The following is a 23,952-nucleotide window of genomic DNA, read 5'->3' as shown; positions in this document are numbered from 1 at the left end:
AGGAGTTTGTGCATCTTTTCTCTGAGAACTTTATTAGTGCATAGTCTGAAGTTATCTGTTGTGTGAGTGCAGATTAATAAAACTATGAGTGCTGATTGTTTCTCTTTTATCCATCCCATCTGCAAATCGGACATCACCATGAAGTTTTGAGGGAAAGAATGAATGTGACGTGTTTGACTGAGCTACCAGCAGCAGACGGAGTCCCTCTACGCCTACGCCTACCTTGTTACCTGCCTCCCCACCGGCCGGAGAACAGCCTGCATCCGATAAGAAATCTCATCCACAAAAAAATCAAGTGTGGAAGAAAGGGGTGTGGGGACAACAAGCTGAATTTGCGAGAGGAAAAGGGAAAGAGGAGACATCGAGGGAGGGGAAAAGGTCAGGGATACAGGGGGGGTTTATCGCCCTGCCAGAAATAAGGAGAGCGTCTACACAAACGCTGAGGTAGAAACCAAGGAAACGAAGTAAAATAAACCAGCGACCTTCTCCCTTCTGCAGACTTTTTATTTTTTATTTTTAACGAGGAATAGTTTGGATTTTTAACAGTTTTTTAAAAACCTTTTTTTCAACGTAAGTTTTTGTGCTTAGGTAAAGTCCACGCAGTGGAGTCAATTTTTGGACCGTGCGTAATTTGGAGAGTTTATTGTCTCGTTGCGTCAGGATGCGCGTCTGTCCGCTGCTGGTTTTTCTCTGTCTTCAGTGCGCTGGACGCGCTCAGAAGTTCTCCGCTCTCACGGTATGAAGCCACAAAAATGTTACAAAATATTTGACATACTTCCCTTGGGTGAAATGCGATTTTAAAGAAAATTATATGATTTGCATTTCATGCGTAATCACGGAACACCCCTCTCTAGGCAACACATCATTTAACATTAGAACTGTTGCTCTTAAGCAGGTGTTTTTGTTCGTTTGTTTTTTCAAGAATGTCTCTTCTAATAATCAAACATTTATGCATTAATTTAAGAATTAAATATGAATCGTTTGAAGCTACCATCAGAGCCTCATTGAGATGTGTTTGCAAAAATCTTCCCCAAAGGAAGAAGCTTTCATTGTTTGAATGTTTCAGATCTGGCAGAATTTAGAACCCAAGAAACTATTTTACAGAGACATTTAAATATATATATTTAAAAACAAAAACATCTTTATGCTGCTTTTCAGTGGAATTTACCCCTATGTTTCAAATTATCTGCACTGTATGCTTAAGTGAATGCTGTTGGTTGTCTTTGAAGACTTGGCTTCCCAGTTTGTGAAATGCTCTCAGTGCCTGTTACTTTCCTGCCAGCCTCTCAGCCTTTCTGTTCTTTCTACTGTTGGTTTCAAGTGTCCTTTTAGAGGCTGAACTGCCACTTGCAGGGTTGAACAGCAACATCTTGTCCATTTTTTCTATAAAGTGCATCTTGAGGGGAATTTCATTTCATTGCCATGATCAAGTTCAGGTATAATGCCAAAGAAGGATTAATAGAGAGCGGAATGTGCACTGTCAGAGGCTTTCCCCTCCTGATTTAGAGGTTGATGTGACAGCCACCTCCCTAGCGCAATATTTATGGCTTGGGTTAAGATGCCTTAGTATTCAATTGGAAACAAATGGCCAGGAGTTGTTAACCTGTAGGTGAAAGGTTGGAGATCCTTTTTCCCTGACAGCACTATGGAGTTGTGGAATGTGGGAGGAATTGTTTTACTGAGCCAGCAGTCCTCAAAATTGATACACAATCACTTGCACCAAATCTTCAGATAAGATGTGTGTTTTTAGTGTTTCTTTAAAGGTGATCATATTTCCACAGCAGGTAACGGAAAGGTAACACAGGCACAGCTGTCTTTGTGTTGTTTTGATATTAAACATTGTCCATATATGCTTATACTAAAACTTCAAGTATGAGAAATGTTTCTACTTCATTGAATGTTGTAGCGGTTTCTATGTCAGGAACAAACTTCTCCACTGTGGTTCATTAGACCTGCTTTATTCAAATAGCACATGGAGCACTGGACCTTGTTTTACACAACTCAGTGAGTGATTAATGGCTTATTGTTTGAGTGACACAGGAGAGGCAGTTGCTGGTTTCAAGGAAATGTCTGCTTGTGATATTTTGTGCATATTTGAGGTTAAATAGGCAGTCAAATATATGGGATATTTGCCCAGATTATTCATGAGGCAGACTTTTTCCACGGCAAATGAGAGTATGAAATGATGTGTGAAAGGTAGAGGGCACATAGAACATTGGCTGCCTTTAACAGAACAAAAAACAAAAATGTGAATAGAGAAATTCAATGAGATATACAGGCTCAGGCTCCTAATTTCTTTCATCAATTGTTCACCTGCACAAGGAGGCATTTCTCATCATCACTTGATCATCTTTTGGGCATCTTTTTACGACACCTCTTGTTTCTTTTTCAAATCTTTCACAGCAATTAAATGCTGATTTTTTTCTTTGATAGAGCTAGTAGGCTGGTTATATGCTGACATTTTCCTCCCTTTCCACCATGCTGGAAACTAATGATCCCTTTTGCATCCTTGCATCCATGCAGGAAACTCCCGCCAGTGCCATTTAACACATTTGCCACAGCTCTCAGCTGGGGCCCCCATTGACCCTGCAGGGCTGTGGTGTGAGGGGCCTCTCCGGGCACTGGAAGCATGGGCCTCCAAGCCCGCTAGGCCCTTATCAGGCTACAATGGGTTCTCTGCTGGAGGCTCGCCTCCTTCGTACTCCATTCAATCCCACAATGCCACACAACCAGGGGGAGGTAATAGGATTTGATTTGTATGCCGGTTGATTTGGAAAAAAAATTCCCCTCACACTCTGTGTGTCTCGCCGTCTCTCGCCCTCCTCTTGTTCCTTTGCCAAGCTCTTGTATTCTTTGAGCAGATGCAGAAAGCATCTTCCAAGCAGGATCACACAAAGAATCTATAAGAAACACTGAAAGAAAAGAGGGCAAAATAAAGAGTCAAACAGAGAAAGTGAGAGCCTGCTGTCTGGAAGTAGACAAGAAAAGGCTTTCAGCAATAAATGGGTTTGAGCTACAATATGTGTCCTGTCTTGTATGAGTCTCCTTTTATGATAAATCAGAATGGAAGCCTGCACTGCGTGTTGCTGAGGTGGAGGCCATCCATCACTCCCCACCATGTTGCTGTGCAAGATGATAGTGCCGACTTGGAGAGGCTGGAATGAGACATCAGGGGAGTGTCAGAACTGTGCCTCAGCCATGCTCATCCATCACAACAGGTCAGACGTTCAGAGATCTGAGTGTGCACAGGAGGAAGAGGTCCTCATCACACCATTATTCTCAAAAGGCTCTGCTTCTCATTGGCTTTCACGTCTTTTCACGTCAACTTTTGAAATAAATACTTGGATGTCTGATAGCGAATCTGGGTGGCTGATTTCATGGCTTGCTGTGCTTTTCCATGCTGTGATCTCGGAGCTGTATGGAGAACTCGGAGCTCTGCTGTGTGTTGCATAGTGAACATTTAGCAGGATGCTGGGCTCCTCAATGACTCTGTTTGGGTTGTCAGTCTGCTGGCTGGCAGGAGCCAATGTTGATAATGCTGGAGTAGTGTGAGGGCATTGGCTTTGCGGAGTGCTGGCAGGCATGACTTAACACACACAGACACTATCAGTGTGGTTTCTGGCTTTGGGGAGGTTGCAAAAATATCATCTTCATGTGAAGGGGTAGGGGCTGTGAGAGATAGAGCGAAGGGTGAGATGAGGTGATGGGTGTCCTAACTAGTGTGTGAAGTCAGCAGGAGATAGAGGGGGCTTAGATCAGGATGCTGTCAGTTAGAACTAAGACACTAACAAGGGGGGGTAGGGTACTGGACCACCAATTTATAATGAGAAGCAGGCAAAACCAGATGTGGATGTTGAGAAAGGATTAAAGTAATCTATTCGAATATTAAAACTATGGCAGTTGCAGTAACTCATTATATGTCTTATTAATGATACACATAAACTGTGATCTGATCTCCACTTATTAAATCCAAATAAATGTACTGTAAACAGTAGTTTTTATACTATTACATTCCCTTATCTACTACTCTGAGTGTAATTGAATTGTTATTAATAAGCAGTCCTTATTCTTCCCCGTTTCCTAAAAAAAATCAAGGGAAATACTTCTTTTTTGTAACTAAAAGAAAGAAAAGGTACCAATGTTTGATCACTTTATTATAATCCATTCCTTATTCAGACTAGGTGATGGTAAGCTACATGTAGCCGCAGCTGCCCTGGGGCAGAAAGAAACATGGCAGCTCTCCGACTACCACTGAAACATTCATACTTTGTGATGCCGACGTTAGAAGCAAGGAAGGTGAAGAGTCTTATCCAAGAACACAACTACAGATGACTGAGGGAGTGGGTTTCAAATCTCCAACCATTTGGTCATTAGAGGACTTTACCACCTGAACGCTTGCCACTTTACAAACACATTTAAAATCCAACAAGCAAAAACTCAAAATATCATTTGAAGAACTTCTGCTTGAAAGACTCGTCTTTTCCGAGTGACTTTTCGTCCAATATGTTTAAACGAGCCTCACTGCTCTGATTCCCCCCCAACACACACACACACACACACACACACACACACACACACACACACACACACACAAGAAGATTTATGACCAAGGCTGACAGAGTGGGCTGTATATCCCCTCTACTGGCCCAGGGCAACTCTTCCTCCCCTGCCAACCCTCTCCCAGGTGTATGCAGCCCTGCAGCCATGCTTGTCTGAACGCGGGGGGTGGGGCTGCCACCAAACCTCATCTCTCACTTCCTTTGTAAGATGTCGGATGCTACTTTTTTTTTTTCTTTAACTGGTTCTAATTTCACCCTGGTCACTGAGCTGTATCGTTTCTTTTCTTGCCATGTTTGCCCACATCATTTCTTCATGGGAAACGTTGAAGTCAAGCCCTTGATTTCTCTGCTTTGTGCCCCAGACTGTGAAATGCATGTAAGGGAATGCTACCATCTGTCTGTCTGCTGTGAATAGTTGACAGAGATAAATATTCGATATGCGTGTTGTCACTTAATACTGAGCAAACATTTCACAAAACACTGACGCAAAACTGAAAGAGAAATGGCTGTTTTTTAATATTTGCAAATATTTTCTTTATAAGACAAGAGACAAAGAAATCACAGATGTATTTATCCTTCAATTTAACAGGCTGAAAACAGCACCTGCATTGACGTGAGTGTGGAGTTTGTTTTTTTCCACTCTAGCCGGTTCATTCTTCAAGCACAGTAAATGATTCACGCAAACTTTACGAAAATGCTCACACTGTCTTTAGCAGCACAAAGCTCTCTGACATCTAGTTTATTCAGGCTCTCATTCGGCTTTTTTATTCATTGTAGCAGTCACAGCTTGTTGCCACCCCCCTTACCACCACCGCCAGCCCATTGTGTGGCTTGGCGAGGGGGTTTCATGCCGCAGTGGCATACACAATGGTAGCATTGACACAGGTGATCCAATGCATTCATCTGGAGGTCTATGTCCTTGTTTCTCTTTTCATGACTGAGCAGAATATATCTAGGAGCGAGTCCAGGGGAATACCTGTACAGGTGTTAGCACACACAAGCGGAAGTGTCAGTCAAGTCTTTTTTTGGCCTTTAGACAAAAACAAAGCACGGCTGCACCCTGGCTGGTGCTTTCTTTTCCCAGCATCGTACTGTTTAATATGTACTTACTAGTGTTCTTATGAACTAATGTTCCCTTTTTTTTTTAAGCTAATAGCAACAGAGAAGAAAGAGAAAACAAATTGCGTGGCTTTAAATATGGACTTTTGTCCTACTCCTGACTCTTTTCAGTGTAACAGTTTGTTTTAATGAATCTCCTTCCTTTGAGCTTCATAAATCCTACCTGTAAGTGTTGGGGTTAAAATGGTTTTGGTGCGGAGCTCACAGCTTCCCAGTAATTGTTCATTTAGCAAGTGTTTTTTCTCTGCTTGTCTTCCACTTTCGCACTTCTGCAGTTCCTGCGAGTGGATCAGGATAAGGAGTGCAACATGGAATGTGAAAAAAGTCCTCGCAAGCCCCTGTGTGCCTCCGACGGCAGGACCTTCACATCTCGCTGCGAGTTCCTCCGAGCCAAGTGCCGCGACCCCCAGCTGCAGTTCAACCGAGGGCCATGCAAAGGTCAGGTCATGAGTCACGCTTCAGCGCCGCCTGACGCTCTCAAATGCGCCAAGGGGGTCGCATCAGAAACTTGTGGGTTAAATTCATTTCAGCATAATTGAATCTTTGAGTGCTGGGTGGACAAGTGGGGTTGACACTGTGAGAGTGGGTGAGGGGAAGCGCACTGATGGATGATTACACTGTTCACACCATTTGTGCGATGGAGAAAGTGTCATCATTTTGTCGAAGTAATAAATTATTCTTTTGTTAATGTAAACTGTGTTTTTTTATGGTACAGAATTGACTCTGAAGTAAGATTATTTTACGCTGATAAGAATATCCCAACAAGAATTAGCTGTTTCATTTTTACAGTGCAAGATGTAAAGCTAAAAATGACACTGGACTGTGGAGAAGAAAAGCAAAAAGGGAAAGAAATTCATGAAGTTTAAGCAACTCACAGACTCCCTTATTGTTGTAATTCTTGTTCCAAGGAAGAACCCATGCGCATCAATGCTTCAGCCCCGCCCCACTCGCTAACTCTAATGCCAGTTCATCGCTCTACAGACTGGAGACAATGCCCCTTTCTTACCACATTACAACATCAGACCACTAATGCAGGGACTGCAAGTGAAAAGGTTTGCTTACAAAGAAGTTTTATATGATAAAAGAGCATTACACCATTTTGTACCCATGGTGGGTTTCCATGGCAATGTCTCTTAACGGACGTCTGGATGTGGTGGACAGTAAATAGGGAATTCCAGCCAAGAAGCTGAAAGGTACAAGAGTCCAATGAAAGTAGTCTTGCATGCATGAATAACATTGCCACCATTACTCTGGCTTTAGCCAGAAGGAGTGAAACGCAAAAAAATAAGCTGCAGAAATAAACCAGAAGGCTCATCTGGCCATTGAGAAACGCAGTGATGGGGTTGTGTTTAAGCATGGTGAAAGTGGCATCACATTTGTTTTCTATCACTGCCCTCAGATGATTCCAGTGTCCTGTCATTTTTTCCAGAGAGCATTTTGGTAGGAGCCCCTGGAGAAGGACGATGGTTTGGAGTTTTTCCATTGGAGCTAAGTTTAGAGCTCCTCAGCTCATAGTGTTTCCTCCATTCAGAACATCTCTTACCAGTGTCAGTGACACATGCACACACGTGCACCTTTGAGACTGAGAGAAACCAGCACCCGTTCCGTCGCATGTGTAATGGTGTAATGGACACTGTACTGTAAGCCTTCTGACCAAAGTGGTGGATGGTTTTTCTTTTTTTTAACTTAGGATGAGTCATTGTTTTAATGCGCTTTTAAGCCTCCAGCCACACGGGCGCTGTGTGGCAGCTGATGTGCCACAACAAGTTATCATCAAATTTATCCCTGCTTAACATTTCGTTAGAGTTTGCACAGCTGGTGTTGTTGGCCAGGTGAGTGGAGGCAACAGTGGAATGAAAAGATGAAGCATTGATCTGGCGGGGAGATGCCAAAAGACTGGAGGTGCACAAAGGTGAAAAGTTGCTGACCCATTTATATTAACAAATACTCCGAGGGGACAGCTCAGGCTGAACTTAGCAGATGGTCGAGGTTTCGGAGAAGAGTGAGACAGACATAGCAAGACAAGTTTTCCTTGTGCATCAGCCCTTTTTTTGGGTGACTGGAATATTCTACAGGAGCAGAATAAGCTGTCTCACCCAGTAATGGCTTTACCACCAGGCAAAGTGCAGGCTTACCGGATTCGCTCCTAATAAGACTGGTGGTGTTGGTTCTATTCCCAGCCACATGAGTATCTGCAGCTTCCGAAACATCTTGAAAATTCAGCCCCCCCCCCCCCCCCCTTTCTCTGAATCCCATCTTTCCTCTCACTCGCTCTACATATTTCTCTAATTCTTCATCATCTGTGAGATTCAACATCCTCCTCTGACTTTTTAAGTATGTTGGTTTCATAGTTGTGGAGCATAAAAAATAGCTGAGTTGTGGGTTGAATAATGGGTCTCTCTGATGTCTAGTGATTTTGGTGATTTGTGGTGCTTCTCAGATACATCCAGATGTGTAGCAGAGAAGAAGTATACCGAGCAACAGGCCAAGAAGCTCTTCCCACAGGTCTTTGTGCCTGTATGCAACCCCGATGGCACGTACAGTGAGGTAACAAAAAAAACCATTACATAAATTATTTTTGTTTTGGATCACAGAAGAAAGGATTTAAATAACAGCTAAAACCTTTTTTTCCAACTTTCATTTTTTACAAAGTCAATGCTGCTGTAGCTAGAACTAAGTTTGCATTTGCATGCTGGGTCCCTCACAGGTTCAATGCCACAGTTACACTGGATACTGCTGGTGTGTCACCCCTAATGGGCGACCCATCAGCGGATCAGCGGTGGCCAATAAGAAACCTCGATGCCAAGGTGGGTGAAAGATACACTTTGAAATGGGACATTGAAACATACTGGGGCTTATTTTGCAACAAGTTTGATTTCTGAATTTAATGTTGAGTCATTTTGCATTGCAATGATGGTAAAATTCATTTCATCAAAGAGTGGCCTTCCATGTTTGTTGAGGGGAAGGGAGTGTTATGTTCACTTCTGTGGGTAAGTGGTCTGTGACAAGGCTGCCTGAGGACTGAGCATTGCTCAAGCTATGGCGATGTGGTGTAAACAAACCTAGTAGAAAAACCATGCTGAGGAGTTGGGTAAGAAAAGTTAACTAGAAGGAATGTAAGTGTTTTTAGGGGATAGTGTTTGCCATACAGTCAGCTAACCAATGCCACATGTCCTGCTTGTGCATCTTTGTGGCTGCCCAGAACGCTGTCTTTGTAGTGAAAAGTCTTCAGAGGTAGCAGCAGCATTTGTGCTGCAATTGACAATGAAATGTTGCCACATTAAAGAAAACTGTACTGTGGTTCAGTATGACAGCTTTGTTAAAAAGAGGCAAAAAGACTGCATGCTGCTGTCCTTGACTGTATTATCTTTTGCTACAACTAAAAACAGGAGGGTGGCTGTGAGTTTTCAAGTAATTTGAGTCTTTTATTTTTTAGGATCCAAACAAGAGAGAGTGCCCACAAGAGAGCCAAGTAAAGCAGGTAAGGCTTATATTCAAGAAAAATAAACTCAAACGTACACGTCTCACTCTTTGGCTCACTTGATGCCCAACACAATCCCATAATAAAAAAAAACATCAGTAGATTTGCACCAAATACAAACAAAATAAAAGTGTATTTTAAACTGTTTTATTGTGGAAGTACCCACCAGGTACAACTAACTGTAGTATCAGTATGTTTCTAATGCTAATCTTTTTTGCTTGTTTGTTTGTTTGTTTGTTTATTTTATGCCTCACAAAAAAGGAAGTCACTTAGGTCTTAGAAAGTGTTAAATGGGTCTTGATCCTGCAGTTTCACGTATGAAAGTCAGCAGTGTAATGCCATCATGCAAGTAACCAGATCAACAGTGTACCAATGTGCACCTAGAAAGACATTTCAGGGGGAAAAACAGCATTAGACAGCAACATGTGGCAGTTAAACACCATCATATTGTGAGAATGTGGGTGTGTGTTGAACATATGGTCATGCACACAACAACCCCATATAGACAGTTATCAGGTGCAGTTTTTGAGCCTTAATGTTGAATTTCAATGTTTTGAGCTGTGGACAATACAGGAATGATAATTTCTGCCATAAATTCAGGTTATTTGATTATACTTGACCATAAACAAACTGTGAAGTTTTTGACTACTTCTCACACACTAATATTGTTATGCAAATAAGAAATAGAACCAAGTCAGCTAATTAAAGCAAACTGAAGGGGTATATTTGTTAGTTGTGATCAGTTCAAAATGAGCCGTTTTCCAAGATGAATGTTCTATTTTGCATGTGTAATGTGTGTCTGCTTTCATGTTTGCCCCAAATGCATTTTGTGCATCAGTCCAAGCCTACATGTATGTGTGTCTAAATGTATGCATCTGTGTCATGTATGTGTGTCTAAATGTATGCATCTGTGTCATGTATGTGTGTCTATATGTATGCATCTGTGTCAGAGTTATGCCAAATAAGTCACCTGTCAATGCATGCCTTTGTAATATTTTGTCAACTGAAAAAGTGTATGCAGGAATGAAGACTAATATAAAACCAATCTGTTCCTCAGAAACAACCCATAGGACGGTGTCTGTGGTAAGCGCTGCTCAGAGCTGCAGTGCCTGTAAATGCCTGTTTATTTTACAAGACAGCCAAATGGACAACGGGCTGCCACAATGGCAAAACATTAACTTATCATTAGCTCATCTTGTCTAACTTTTTTTTTTGGTCAAATCTTGGTTCTTTTTCAGCTGCAGTTTTATAAAATACGAGGGAATGTCAACACTTTATCTTCCAGTCCAGTCTTCCAATTCTCATCAAGCATCTCCCTTCTTCCAGATAAAGAACCTCTGAGATTTCTTCCCACTCTGCATGAAACTTGTGTATCTTACCCAATTTGTTTAACTGATGTTATTTGAAGTCTCACAGTGTAATTTATTCAGATGGATTCCTTATGCGATTGTGTGTGTGTGTTCATGCTTGCATGCGAGAGAGAAAGTGTACATCCACTTGTGTTTGTCACATGGGTTATTCCTGTCGGTGCGACATTCACGTCTGTAAACAGTCATGGCTATAGTGTCTGTCTGAGCTCAGCCAAGTCATTACACATACAACAAGTGGGAATGCAAAATTTGAGAGGAGGAGGAGGAATGGTGGGAAAAGGAGGAAAGGAGGAGGGGAGGTGAGGGAGTGGGTTGTGGTTCAATCTGAACTGGTTGGATAAACAGGGTGGTGAAAAGCAGAATAAACTGTAGGTCTGTGGTGTGCCAGCACCGAAAATAGCAGGGATTGCATCAATATTTTGGATCAGCAGAGGCCCATCAGTACCTACAATCCCACTGCAGCCTTTCCTTCACTTTTTTATTATTTGCTTATAACTATTTCAACACCGAGGACTATTCTTTAAGGACATTTCTGTTGCTCTTCTTGACAAATTTGTCCATAAGCTGGAATCTTGTGCAGCTGACGACTGACAAACAGCAGTAAAACTAATGCTCTAAGACCACAAATAGCACGGGGGTTTCCTGGCAGATGCTGAAAGAGGTGTTACAGTCATGTAAAAGGCCACAAAGTAAAGATAGGTCATTAGTGGTTTATCGTAAATCCAAATCATAAATACACTTTTTGAAATGGCATTTCCATCCTTGAACTGAACAGAGTAATAACATGTCTCCCAGTCAGTCACACTGACTGTGTGCACGGTAATTGACCAAACAAGTATGAGACGATGAAAGTCTGGCAAAGCAAACTTGCATTCAGTGTAAACTCTTTGATTTTTATAATGGAAAATTTATTGGTAAAGGAGTTTTACGCTAAATCCCTGTTTGTGGAGCCACCCATCGGAGATCTCCTGCCCCAAACATGGTAACAGAGCTTTACTTTGTGCAGAAGTGACCCAGCCTGAGGTTAACCACACCTACTAGCCGTGGTTTCACTCTGAGCAGTTCACAAGCTCCTTCCCTGTCTCCCTCTTACCGCCGATCAAACAAACAAAAACCAAACAAACATACTCAAATCTCCCACTGTCAATTGGTCTTTCTCAAACTTGTCTCACGATTGTCCCTCCTACCGTTGCACAGCTGCCATAGCCCAGTGAGAGGATGGAGAAGAACATGAGGGACGACTGGTCCTACTTCTTTTTTCATTTATGATAACTGACCTCAATCTGCACTCTTTAGCTAAACAGCCTCCCTTGATGCATGAAGTGAAACCACAGGATTATGAGACCACTACACTTCTGGTTTTTCCTCTTCTCTTTTCTCAGTCTCTCCAAGTCACCTCTTTCAGCTCTCAACACATAAACGCACCTCCTTTTTATTATTTTCCTGAAGTCTCCTGCTGCCTCCATCCTTCTTGACCGGGCAACGTGCAAAATCCTCACACAGTTAAATGGTCTCTAATCTAGCTAAGTCTTGTAATTGTAGTCTCCTTGCAAATATTCTCCATTCTAAATGCAGATGAGACTGGTCTAGTGGCGGATTCACAGCCTGCTGCAGATGATGAAGGTGAGTTTTTAATTCATCAAACTGGCAATAGAAAAAAATCTTTAAATCTGAGCCTGTGTTTACTGAGACGCCTTCAGATGGGCTCAAAATCAAAATACCTAAACAAAGCAAAAAACAAAAGCATCTCCATGTGATGAAGTTACAGTATCATTCTTTGAAAGTGGACACAGGGGACGAAGGGAAAGGAAAGCATCATTCATAATGATATAGAATACAATATTTTGTGAAGTAAAACTAAGAGTTCAGCAAAAGTTTTGGCTTTTTTATTGTCCACACACTTTGCCATGCTGTAAGCAAATGCTACATTTTAAAAGGCATTAAGGCAGTAGCGGTCATAAAACTAGATCATGCTAGCTGGCAGCAAAGTAATACTATGAGTATTTTTGCATGGCATAATTATTATTATGTGTATATAAATAGATCTCTACATAGCAATGGAAATGATTATATAATATTGAAAGAAGGTTAAGCCGTTGCTCCAAATGGAAAACTTTCATCAGTCTGATTTAATGTGTTGGGATCCCACCTCAGTGTGATCATTTGATAGGTGATATTCTACCTACACTTTGTTTAGGTGGTAGATCACTGGTGACAGCTGTCATAAGTTGTTCCCTTTCCACACTTAATGCAGCAGTTTGAGATACTATATAACCTTGATGTCTGTTTTTCTGTCTATGAGTTTTGGAACTTCCAGGTTTGGCTCAAATAACATACATGTGTGCTCTGAATGTACACTAATTAAGCTGTCTTTGTCATTTTCTTTCAGAAATCATTTTCGAGTTCCCCACTCTGTGGATGGAGCAGGTTCGCAGCCGGCAGAACAATAGGACAAAAGCACCATGTGAGTTTCCAAGACTGTTCTTTCTTTAATAATGCCGATCGGGTATTTGCAAACCTCAACTGAAAGCACGCTCTGTGTTCTTTTGTGAGCAATCATGGTTTGAGGCTGTTCCTGTCTTTTAAGGACAGATGGTGGGTTGTGAAACCAATGCATCTTGGTGTTGGAGTGTGTCAGGCTTTGAGGATCTGCTTCTCTGTGGTTCCTCCCATTACATATCTGTAATTATCAGCACATGGCACAAACACAGAATCTCCAATTCTTTTTATTTTACACACATGCATTTTAATATTTATATCAGTTCCTTCATGCTCATGGGGAGTTACGTTGCTTTGTGTGTTTTAGGCTGCCCCAGAGATGAGAACCTTCTGCATGTGTGTGCGTGCGTTTGTGTGAATCCCATTATCATAATTTACAACCAATAAAAAGCCTGAGAAATGCAGCAATGATGGTTTTGATTACCATATGATCTTTGGGGTATTGAGGTAAAAGAAAAAACTCCCGTCCCAACAAAGACATCCAATACGGAGGAAGTGGAACAAAAAAAAAAAAAAAAAGTTGGTTTAGAGAGCGGGGCGGCATTTCATTTGGTCTCTTTTGTGCGGGTAAAGACTTCTAATGAAAATAAATAAAGAAAAATATATCCATAATCCCGCAGTAGTTTCCGAGCCTTGAGGCAAGCACCAAGACGACGGCGAGCTCGACAAAGAAAGCCCTCATAGCCAGAAGTCCTTCTTCCATTCCTGAGTTTAATGCTCTTATCTCTGTTGGAGAACCGCACTGCAGAGAGGGAGGGTGCTCCTCGGAAAAAAATTCGTCTGATTAGGTCCTGCTGAGGCTCTGCAGAGTCCCGTCTCTTCCATCAAGACAACTGCAGTCTCTATGAATAAAAAAACAAGATGAAGAACATTTGCATTCTTCCTGAACATTTTGAGCATGCAAACATAGAAATTGCTGGGACTTTACTGTATCTTGCAGTAGTGTTGTTGGTTGGGGGTGGAGTTGTGAAGGGATCACTGTTCTGCCTTTGTCTTGTCTGTTTCTCTCTCTGTCACACACATCCACAAAGGCCAGAGGAGTGTCCAAATATTTACTTAACTTAAGGCATAGGGAGTTGTAATGAGTCATTAGCCTGTTAATGTCAGTAAACAGTGCCATGGGGGGGCTGGTATAGCAGTCTACACATACTGTCTCTAAGCACACTTCCTCCACCCCCCTTGTCTTCCCTCTTTCCCTCTGGGATTTGCAGCAAGTGTAACATAATGAGTGTAATGAGAGAGCAGTTGCTGGCATTTTGCTTTTGAATAAAAGTGAATACAGCCACACTGTGTAAAATAAGTTTTGGATCAATCTGCAGAGTGTGTGTTTGCTGATTCCTGCATAACATCTGACCCCTCTGTCCAGCCTCATGTGACCAGGAGCGGCATTCTGCTCTGGAAGAGGCGAGGCATCACAAGAATGATGCGGTATTTATACCAGATTGTGCCCAAGGAGGACTCTACAAACCAGTCCAATGCCATCCATCCACTGGTTACTGCTGGTGTGTGCTAGTGGATACTGGAAGACCCTTGCCAGGGACCTCAACCAGGTTGGAAATAAAGCACTTAACATAACTATATTTGTTTTCTTGGCTGTGTTGGAGGTTGATCTATGGTACATAAAATAATTCACAAGGATTTTTATAATTAGCTTTTTTCTGATCTGTTTGGCTAAGAAGCTAAAAAGGTTGTTACACAATAAGAAACCTTTAAACACCACTCCATATGACAGATTTTGACCAGTCAGACAGCCCTGCTAGCACTTTGGTAAATGTTTTCTTTATAAAAAAAAATAAAAAATGCGCTGGCCATTATAAGCCTAAACACCCTCAGTACTGAAAGCAGCAGGTCAGGGATCAGTCAGGCTAGAAGATTGGGGCACTGCTACACTCTTGAACAATATTGCTGGTTTTGACATTGAAAATGCTGCAGGCAAAATGCCAAGAGTACATTAGCAAACATATGGAAGTGTGAATTTTCCTCCAAGTCCCAGGCCAGCTTCAGACCCAGTTGCAAAGAAATCAAGGCTCTGTCTCATTAAGGGAGACTGTGAAAGCTTCCTTGTGTCCCACGCTCCATGTCAGCCCATTTTCTCTCTGTTTCTCACCATCCCTCCTCTTTCTGTCTTCATACTAGCTCCAAACCCTTCCCCTCTATTTGGATGTGTTTCACAGCTTCTGGTTTGCCACAAAACAATTATTTAAATCCCTAAGTTTTAACTGTAAGAGGGAATCAGGGAAAACATAGGATTTATATGATTTTAACAAGGATACTTTTAGTGTTGTAAACTCTCCATTTCACTTTGAAGTAATTCACAATGTTTTGCATGTGGTGTATTTACTGTCACAGGTATGAGCAGCCAAAGTGTGACGACAATGCCAGGGCCCATCCAAAGGACCTTTATAAAAGCAGACATCTCCAAGGTAAGTGTGCAGAGAGTGGTCTCTGTTTTTCCTCCTGTTCAGACCACACGGTGAAGTTCTTCAGCAGATGACCCACAAATGCTGCCACACTTTCAAGGCTGTGATAACAGAGTGCGTGTGACTGTGTGTGTGTTTGTAGACATCATTAACACTGATGGCCAAGGAAATGCTTGATAAAGAGTTGAGGATTGCCAGATACTGCCCTTCACTGGTCAATGAGCAAGCAGACAGAAACAGATTGGGGGAGAATTAATCTTCAACTGACTCTGGAGATGGAGGATAGTGGAATGAAAGCACGGAGGAGAAACAGCAGGGAGGTGAGCTGGAGATAGCAGATAATAGGATGCCAGAGTCAGGTGGTGATACAAAGACTGATAAGAGTGTAGATAAGCAAATTTGAGGGCATAAGATCAGTTTGGGGGGGGGGGGGGGGGGGGTTATGCATTGGGCTTAGTTTCAGGTCTGACTGCTAGGAGGATATTTATACCTATAATTTGACACATCACAGGTAAACTTTATTAATTAATAGTATTGTATATGGATTAAATCATCACTAATCATGTCTTAAAGGAGATTTTTCAGAATTTGTAAATTTGCAAAGAATTTCATCAGGTATCTAATTCAAACAGAATCTACCTTGTAAGCAAATGGCAATAAAACATTTTTTGTACATTTAAGTAATAAGTATGGGTTGGGCTGCAAGGTGGCATAGTGGTTAGCACTGCGGCCTGAAGGTAGCTGGTTCAACCCTCAGCTGGGAGGAAGCTCACACAGTGGCCTTTCTGTGTGGAATTTGAATGTTCTCCCCCGTGTATGCGTGTGGTCTCTTTGGACACGCCCAAAGACATGCATGTTAGGTTTATTGGTTACTCTAAATTGCCCATAGGAGTGAGTCTGAGTGTGAATGGTTGTTTGTTTCTTTGTGTTAGGCCTGTGATGGACAGGCAACCTGTCCAGGATGTACCCCACCTCTCGCCCAAAGACTGATAGGCTCCAGCTCCCCCGAAACCCTTAATTGGACTAAGCGGTTGGGATAATGAATGAATGAAATTATGAGTTGATTTTAAGTTACGTGGCAGAAAACAGAAGTTACAGAAAACAGCACAGGTTGTTTTAAAGCTACAAGCCGACTTTGATATGTTAGTTTATGTTGAAATTAATTTCCATCCTCTTCTCAAAAAGCAGACACATTTTCATAAGAGGCTTTAACTTTGCTTGATAAGCCCATTTTTAGACTGATCAAAAAACCTTCCAACATCCTGTAACATCTGGCTATTAAGGCCAAAGTGTTTGTTCACAATTCAGCCTTGTATCAAATGATTCAGTAATCATCTCAGGTTCAGCCTGGAATCAATAGGAACATCATTTCTGGGGGTACACATTGACTTTCATAGATGATACTGCAGTTGCAGCAACAAAAATGGCCACCGCTCAGTTTTCTTTCTTCTGAGGCTCTAAAACTGAACCTTATAGCTTGTCTGTACTGCTGTGTGTTGCTGACACCTGTGATCCAGTCAAAAGTTGTAAACTCGCACGATTATCTCAGTGAGTCATGATTATACAGACTGTAGGATACAGTGAAATGCCATTCCTTCATGTTGTCATGGTGGGACACCTGTTTTCTAAGAAGTACAACTCTACTGGTCCAGTAACATCTCTTAATGGTGGATTTTAACAGGTGCACCCACCTTACAAAAACAGCTATTTAAAAATACTTCTTTTTGTGCTAAACCAGCACTAGTGAATGTACTATTGTGTATACACATAGTTTATTACAGTAATCACAGCAAATATAATCCATTTATCCATATTCACACATTCAGGTTCAGATGTTGAAAATGTTTTTTCTTTCTTTTAATAAAATTTGAATTAGAATACAAAAGAAAACCATTAAGACAAATGACATGAATCCTCTTTTTTTTTAGTTAGAGCTGTTGGGAAAAAGTGTTGGTGTCTAAATTGTTTGAGAAACTGTGACACTTTACATTTTAAATAGCTGTTTCTGAGTCTTGTGTCAAACCTTTTAGGTTTCAAATAAAAGAAAAGAAACACAATAGGACTCCTGCACTTTCCCTTATTGTAAAGTCATTCCCATGACTGGTATAGATTCTTAATAAAACTGAATTTACTGCTGTTTCTCATTTTATCCCCAGACACAACATTGGAAAGCCATGAATAGAGTGCTTACACCTTTGTTTTCTTTTCATCGTTGTAGGGTATTTTATTTTATTTTATTTTTTTTTAGCATAAAACTGTGAAACATGGTTGCATTTTTTAGCTTCTGTCTACAACCAAACTCAAAACTTTATTGGCAAATCTTCCTCTTCTTTTTTTGCCTTTTTCTTTCTTTTTGAGAGAAAAAGGCAAAAAAGGGGGGGGGGGGGGGGGGGGGGGGGGGGTTGGTAAACATGTTAATAATCTAGCAGCCTATGAACAGAGCTGCCACTGTTCTCATCCCATCCTCAACTGTTTATGTAACAGTGTGCCAGGACAGAGTCATGCTCTCTGCTTGCAGGTGCTGCAGAACAGCACACTGTCTCAAACGTCAGGGACTCAGTATGTAAAACAGAGGTACAGACACAGTCACATGTATATGTCCATTAGTCAAACAAGTGTTTCTCCTCTTTGTGCTCTGTTTCTGCTACTAGAAAAATATCAAACTGAGCTCTTTCTGACTGCAGTGGCAATATAGCCATTCAGTTGTACAATGTTCTCTTACAGAAACACAAACTTCATACTAGACCTGCCAAAGGAAGCTGCGAAATATCAACCAGATATCCAATCATGACAGAAAGCAGGGCTGAGTCTATTAAAAAAGAATTAAAAAAAGATAAAAACTTAGCATCTTGTTTTCTCCAAGAGTGATTGCGTCAACAACTGTAAACGCTCTCACAGAACAAACCCAGGATAATTATAAATGTTGCCTTCACATCACTGCAGCCCATTTACAGTTGAAGCGTTGGTGTTGAAAGGTTTATGAGGCGAGATGCGAGAGAGGAGCAACCTGGCTTGGAAAGGGCAGGAAAGGAAAGCTGAGTAGTTGGCTTGCTCTCCTCAGCGCAGGATCACGGGTAGCTTTGGGGCAGGCATTTTGAGCTGTGGCTGCAAGTGCTGAAAGGGCTGAGCCCCATGTGGCTCCATAGAAAAACACTGCTTCTTATTGACAGTCGCACGCAGGTACTCTCATGTAAACATGAACTTACTGGGCAACTTTTCACAGATTTGCAGAGGCCCTGTGAGTGGTTCTGATCTTAGTTCTTCATTTCAGGCTTTCCTGACTTGATTCTATCCTGCATCTGTCAAACTTGGGCATTAAATAATTAAAATCATTATTGGACGTGACAGGAGTCATTTGCTACTGCTGCCTTGACCTGAATGGAAAATGGCTAAAGTAAATTTCCTTTGAATGACAGCAGAAACAATTATGTCCTGCCCTGCAGTTAAATAGTGTCCAGACAGACAGAGGCTGATCTGTCTTGCCCCAAAAGAAAAATCATCAGGAAGGGACTAAAGCATTACCTGATGGCTTCCCATTTGAATGAAATGCAGACATACACAGATTCCTGTGGCATTACAGAGCTGACAGATCTGTCCATGAAAAACACTAAGCCTCAAACAAGTCCAACAGCATCCCACAAATCTCTTTTCAGTGAGAACCCAGATAAAAACACTTTTCCTTCTGAGAGTGAAGTTGTATAGACTGTCTAGACTAATTTACCACAAGAGTCTCTGAAAGGCATCAGCTTGGTTATTAACAGGTGGGTCAGATATTTTACTGGAATAGGGATATGGAGGTCCTACTAAAACTTAAGTGTAAGCCTGTTTTGCATGTGACTGTAGAAGAGTTTGAACATGTGAATGCTTCAACCCTTGGCTCAGCTCTGGCTGCTGAAACTCAGAAAGGTGGAGTGGAGACTGGGTGTTTACGCTGATGCTGGTCACCACCTGTTATAGAGGTGCAAAGCATACTATTATCTACGGCACAGGAGAATCTGGCCCCGCAGGCCTGGGCCATAAAAAAGAGCTGCAACCAGTGCAACATTTCTTCTTTTCCTCAGACACTGTAGCAGTGCTGTGAGAAAGCAGAGAGAGCTGGAATCCAGGAATCTCTCAGGTCTCTGTAGCCTTCAGCTCTTTTAGATCTACACTGGTCCACTCAGTCTTCAAACTATATGACCCACCAGACAATTACTGTCATTAAGGCCTTTCCACCAGCATTGTCCCTTATTTTAAATCTTTCCTGTCATTCCACAAATATTAATGTCTCACTGTTGTTTTTTAAGAGGTTATTACAAATGCCTTATAACTTACAACTAATAATTCCCTTTAATGTGTCAGCCACTTCCAGCAGAGATGCCCCCACAAAATGAAGAACACGTTTCAATATGTGTCTGAATGCAAACCTTTGAATAAGACCAGACATAGCTATCTGCCAGTCAGAACAGCATTTAGACCCCTTGTTGTATCAGGTGGGTCTCAGGTCTTGAACATACTCTTTTGTCCATGCACACGGTATTCAGCAACATCTTCAGCGCTTACAGCTGTCACAACGACTCAGGGGCCTCCAGGATGATTGGCAGGTATCTGCTTCCTCCTTCCAGATGAGGGAGGTCTGATACTTTATGAGAGCAAGTAAAAGTTACCTGGTCTCAGGTTTATTTTCTCTGCTGTTTTTATGTGCTTTTTGGGTTAAAACTGCACTGCTGTTTACATAACATCACTCCCAAAACATTTATTAGACCACCTATAGTGTTAGCATTGTACTCTTTCACAATGTGTCATATCTATATCTATAACTCTATATTCATATCCATATATATATATGTATTCCATATTACCTACATACTGCTTGCTGTCACTCATTCATGCATGTGTGGTTCATTTTCCAGGTTGTCCTGGGGGAAAGAAAACAGAGTTCCTGACAAGTGTTCTTGACGCGTTGTCGACAGACATGGTGCATGCTGTCACAGATCCAGCATCCGCCGGAAGGTATGACATTTGGAAGTGTTCATCTTACGGTTACTTATGCATATCAGTGGACTCAGTCATTCACCACAAAGGCACAAATGCATTCCACTCTTTAATGTGGTTGGAGTAAACTCATAAAGTCCTTGTCCTTCAGAGCAAGTTTTTTTCCAAGTTACTAAAGAAAAAATTTTGAGCCGGCTGGAAAATGTTAGAAGTTATTCATGAAGGAATATTACTTTCAGATCATCTTATACATTGAAATCTGCCTTTTTTAGGGTGGCTGAGCCTGATCCCAGTCATACCCTGGAGGAGAGGGTTGTTCACTGGTATTTCAGTCAGCTGGACAAAAACGGCAGTGGGGACATTGGAAAGAAGGAGATCAAGCCTTTCAAACGCTTTCTGCGCAAGAAGTCCAAGCCAAAGAAGTGTGTCAAGAAGTTTGTGGAGTATTGTGACATCAGCAACAACAAAGCACTGTCTCTCCAGGAACTAATGGGCTGCCTCGGGGTAACCAAGGAAGAAGGTAGGTTGTGCAGCTATTGATGTATACTAATGATCAAATACAATAATCAAAGCTGTCAGATGGCAGGTTTACTAAACCTTCTCCTCCCAAAAAAACTACCCCATGGGTAATTTTTTCATGCAGGCAATAAAAACCTATAATTATGTTGGAAGAATCTGACATTTTTTAGGAACTGTGAGAAATGCATATGAAGCATAATTTCTGGACGGTAGTTGAAGGAATTTAGTTTAGTCATGAACACAGTCATTTTTCACCGTAAGCAAGTCAAGTTGTTTTATTTCCTAACCCCAACAACCAAAGTGATGTTGTTCTCCAAACTCAACCAATATGTTACAAAATATCACAAGGCAACCAAAAATGGAATCCAGTAAAGTGACACCATGAAGGAATGTGTTTTATCTTTCACCATGATTGTTTTCTGAACCTATTTAAATAATGTTGTCATCTATTCCCAGCTAGGAAGTGGGAAAAATGTTTATATAAGCATTGCCATGTTATTGACTGAACATAACACAGAAGTGTGTGTTGAACTTGCACCCCGAGATTGGAAACCCCTGAAGGCCACTGTACCCCTCCAGCTTGCTAAAGATTGATATTTCCATCTGTGTTGTAGTTTACGTCCCTTGTGACTTCTAGAGGAAGGAAGAAGTTGAATTTAAAATAATCTAATTTGTTGTATATAAGGGTACATTTCAATTTTGACTGGTTGGAGGAATCTAATTAATTGTGTAATTATTATTTAGCAACTAAAATCTAACAATGCCACAATGACAATTCAAGCCTTGTCACAAGTAGTCCAAAAGAAATAACAGAAATAGATGAATAAATAAATAAAACAGTCAATAAGTTCAACTTTAAAAGAAAGCCTTATTTAGAAATTAATTAAACAAACTTAACTGTCCAATGAAAAGTAGCGTGAAGTGGTCAGTTAACCAGCGGTGCTTGCATGTTGCATGTATGGACAAACAGTGGATGAAGTGTTGGTTAAAACTTGTAACCAAAAGCAAAAGGGGAATACAGTCTCCTAATCTGAACTCATCAGGAAGTGGCTGATGAGGCTTCATTTATTTTTTACTGGCAATACCGAGCCCAGGTGTGGGAGCCCAATATATACAATGGCCAGACCATGCCTACTGCACACCTGCAACACAGGTACATGAGAAAGTCGACCAGCCAGCCCACCAACTAGCAGAGACAGAGTTCTACACTACATTTTCACAAAATGCATAATAAAGTCCAATTTGCAGGTTTGTTGACTTATCCGCGAACATCTTACTTTTTTAATCAATCTGTCAAAATACAATAAAAAAAACAAAACACTCGCATCAGCTGGTATATTGAAGTTAAAGACATGTTTAAATAATGCATTATTTCAACAACAAATGTTTTAACATGAGAGGAATCGTTGCTACTGAAGGGAATGTTTAAATCCCCATCAACAACCACAAATAAAGCAGTTTTTTTCCTTTTTTGGATCTGCACTCCTTGAAAGATTTTGGTTAAAAAAGCCTGCAGTTTTTCTCATAGTCAAGTTAATATTCCCATTTATCTTGCAGGAGCCAAACCAGGAGAAGGATTACTTTCCAGTAAACTAGTAAGTATATTATTCCTCCTAAATTATCAGATGAAAAAGCCGAATGAGATGCGAGTCGATTCATAAAAGGCAAAGTTGTCAGTTTGTGATAAAAGTCCTTTTGATTTCTTCAGAATCCCTCGAAGAAGCAAGGCTAAGTTCAACATCAGAGATTTCCCCTCTCATACGGAGAATCTGCCCTCACCAATCGGCAATAATGGAAACCATAGTATTTGCACTTTGTACTTTAAATAAAAAACTTGTAAATTCACTTTGTAGAAATGAGGTATTTAAACAGACTGCTGAATCTGTGAATGATGTAGTTAGCTTTTTATGTCCTGACAAGCAAAAAAGAAAAAAATTTAACACATACAATGTATGTGTCCTTTGTTTGTCTAAAATGTGTACTTTCCAAAGTTGTACAAGTTTTCATGTTTGATGCTACATTGTGTCCCTCGTCCCAGTTTAGTTTTTCCTCTCATGTTGATATTAAAGCAGATATATGTATAGTTTGCTGCACAGCTACAGTAACATAGACCTTACCATCTTTTATATACTGACCTATTGCATCTTTTCTGTATTTCGTAAAGCAGTTTTCAAGAATGTATTAAACATACCGTACATCATAAAAATGTTCAATGTGTTTGCATACAGTATGTTAATCTTTATTAGAATAAAGAACTCTTGTACACATGTTGTTATCTGGGTCTGCCTAACGTGTTAAAGAAGGAAATTAGGTTAGCAGAGGCTGTTATTTCTCTCCAAGAAGTCTTTCATAATTTTACCTGTTATATAAATCTTGCAATGTCTTTCTGATTTTGTATTTTCTTGCTTTTCCTTAATAAAACAACTTGTTGACACAGTCTTCTAAAGCCAAGTGTTAGTCATACATAGCAGAGGTCATGTATCATCTCATGTTTAGACAGATTGCCAGTTCCCCCGAGGCAGTATTTTTCACTTGAATAAACGGATGGTACTTATTTCTAGTCAGAGATTTCTCTCACGGACTGAAGACAGACAAATAAGCCAGACTCTACTGTGAGTTGCATAAGTGCCAATTAAAAGGGTGTTAAAGGAGCCAGTGGATCTGAGTGTGATGCTGATTTTGCATTAGGTACACTTGCATGTATGGTAGATGTAAACTTGAACCGTCATTAAGATTTGAATAGACTCTTTGTAGAGAAACAACACTCAGCTTAGACGAGTCTTGACACATAACACTACTGTACATTGTTCCCGCCTGATTATGCTGGGGCTGCTAAGTGGTAAGCCGTGGATTTTCACACTTGTAGTCTTGAGCGACTGACCTCAGACTGACCTGCTCACTCAGGCTTTGCTTCTAATTTATGATTAACACATCAGTCTCCTTTCTGTGATCTAATCCAGCCCAATGGTCTGGTTTTAACACCCCAGGGAAACAACAGGAGAGATCGTTAC

The 23,952-nt window shown here is 41.0% G+C and overlaps 1 protein-coding gene across 1 annotated transcript; it reads left to right on the top strand.

Moving 5' to 3' along the window:
* Positions 1-661: 661 nt before the first annotated feature.
* Positions 662-22,673, top strand: smoc2 (SPARC related modular calcium binding 2; the record flags this gene model as incomplete). Its single annotated transcript, XM_079249211.1, has 13 exons — positions 662-736; positions 5,954-6,116; positions 8,119-8,225; positions 8,386-8,485; positions 9,115-9,159; positions 12,105-12,152; positions 12,919-12,993; positions 14,395-14,578; positions 15,378-15,451; positions 20,341-20,440; positions 20,695-20,942; positions 22,499-22,536; positions 22,650-22,673. The coding sequence occupies 13 exons, from the start codon at positions 662-664 to the stop codon at positions 22,671-22,673; spliced, it is 1,281 nt and encodes a 426-aa protein (XP_079105337.1).
* Positions 22,674-23,952: the final 1,279 nt, after the last annotated feature.

This window comes from Telmatherina bonti (genome assembly GCF_933228915.1).
Source record: "Telmatherina bonti genome assembly, chromosome: 11".
Classification (NCBI taxonomy): Eukaryota; Metazoa; Chordata; class Actinopteri; order Atheriniformes; family Telmatherinidae; genus Telmatherina; species Telmatherina bonti.
Note: the sequence above shows the minus strand (reverse complement) of the source record. Positions and strands in the feature narration are given on the sequence as shown.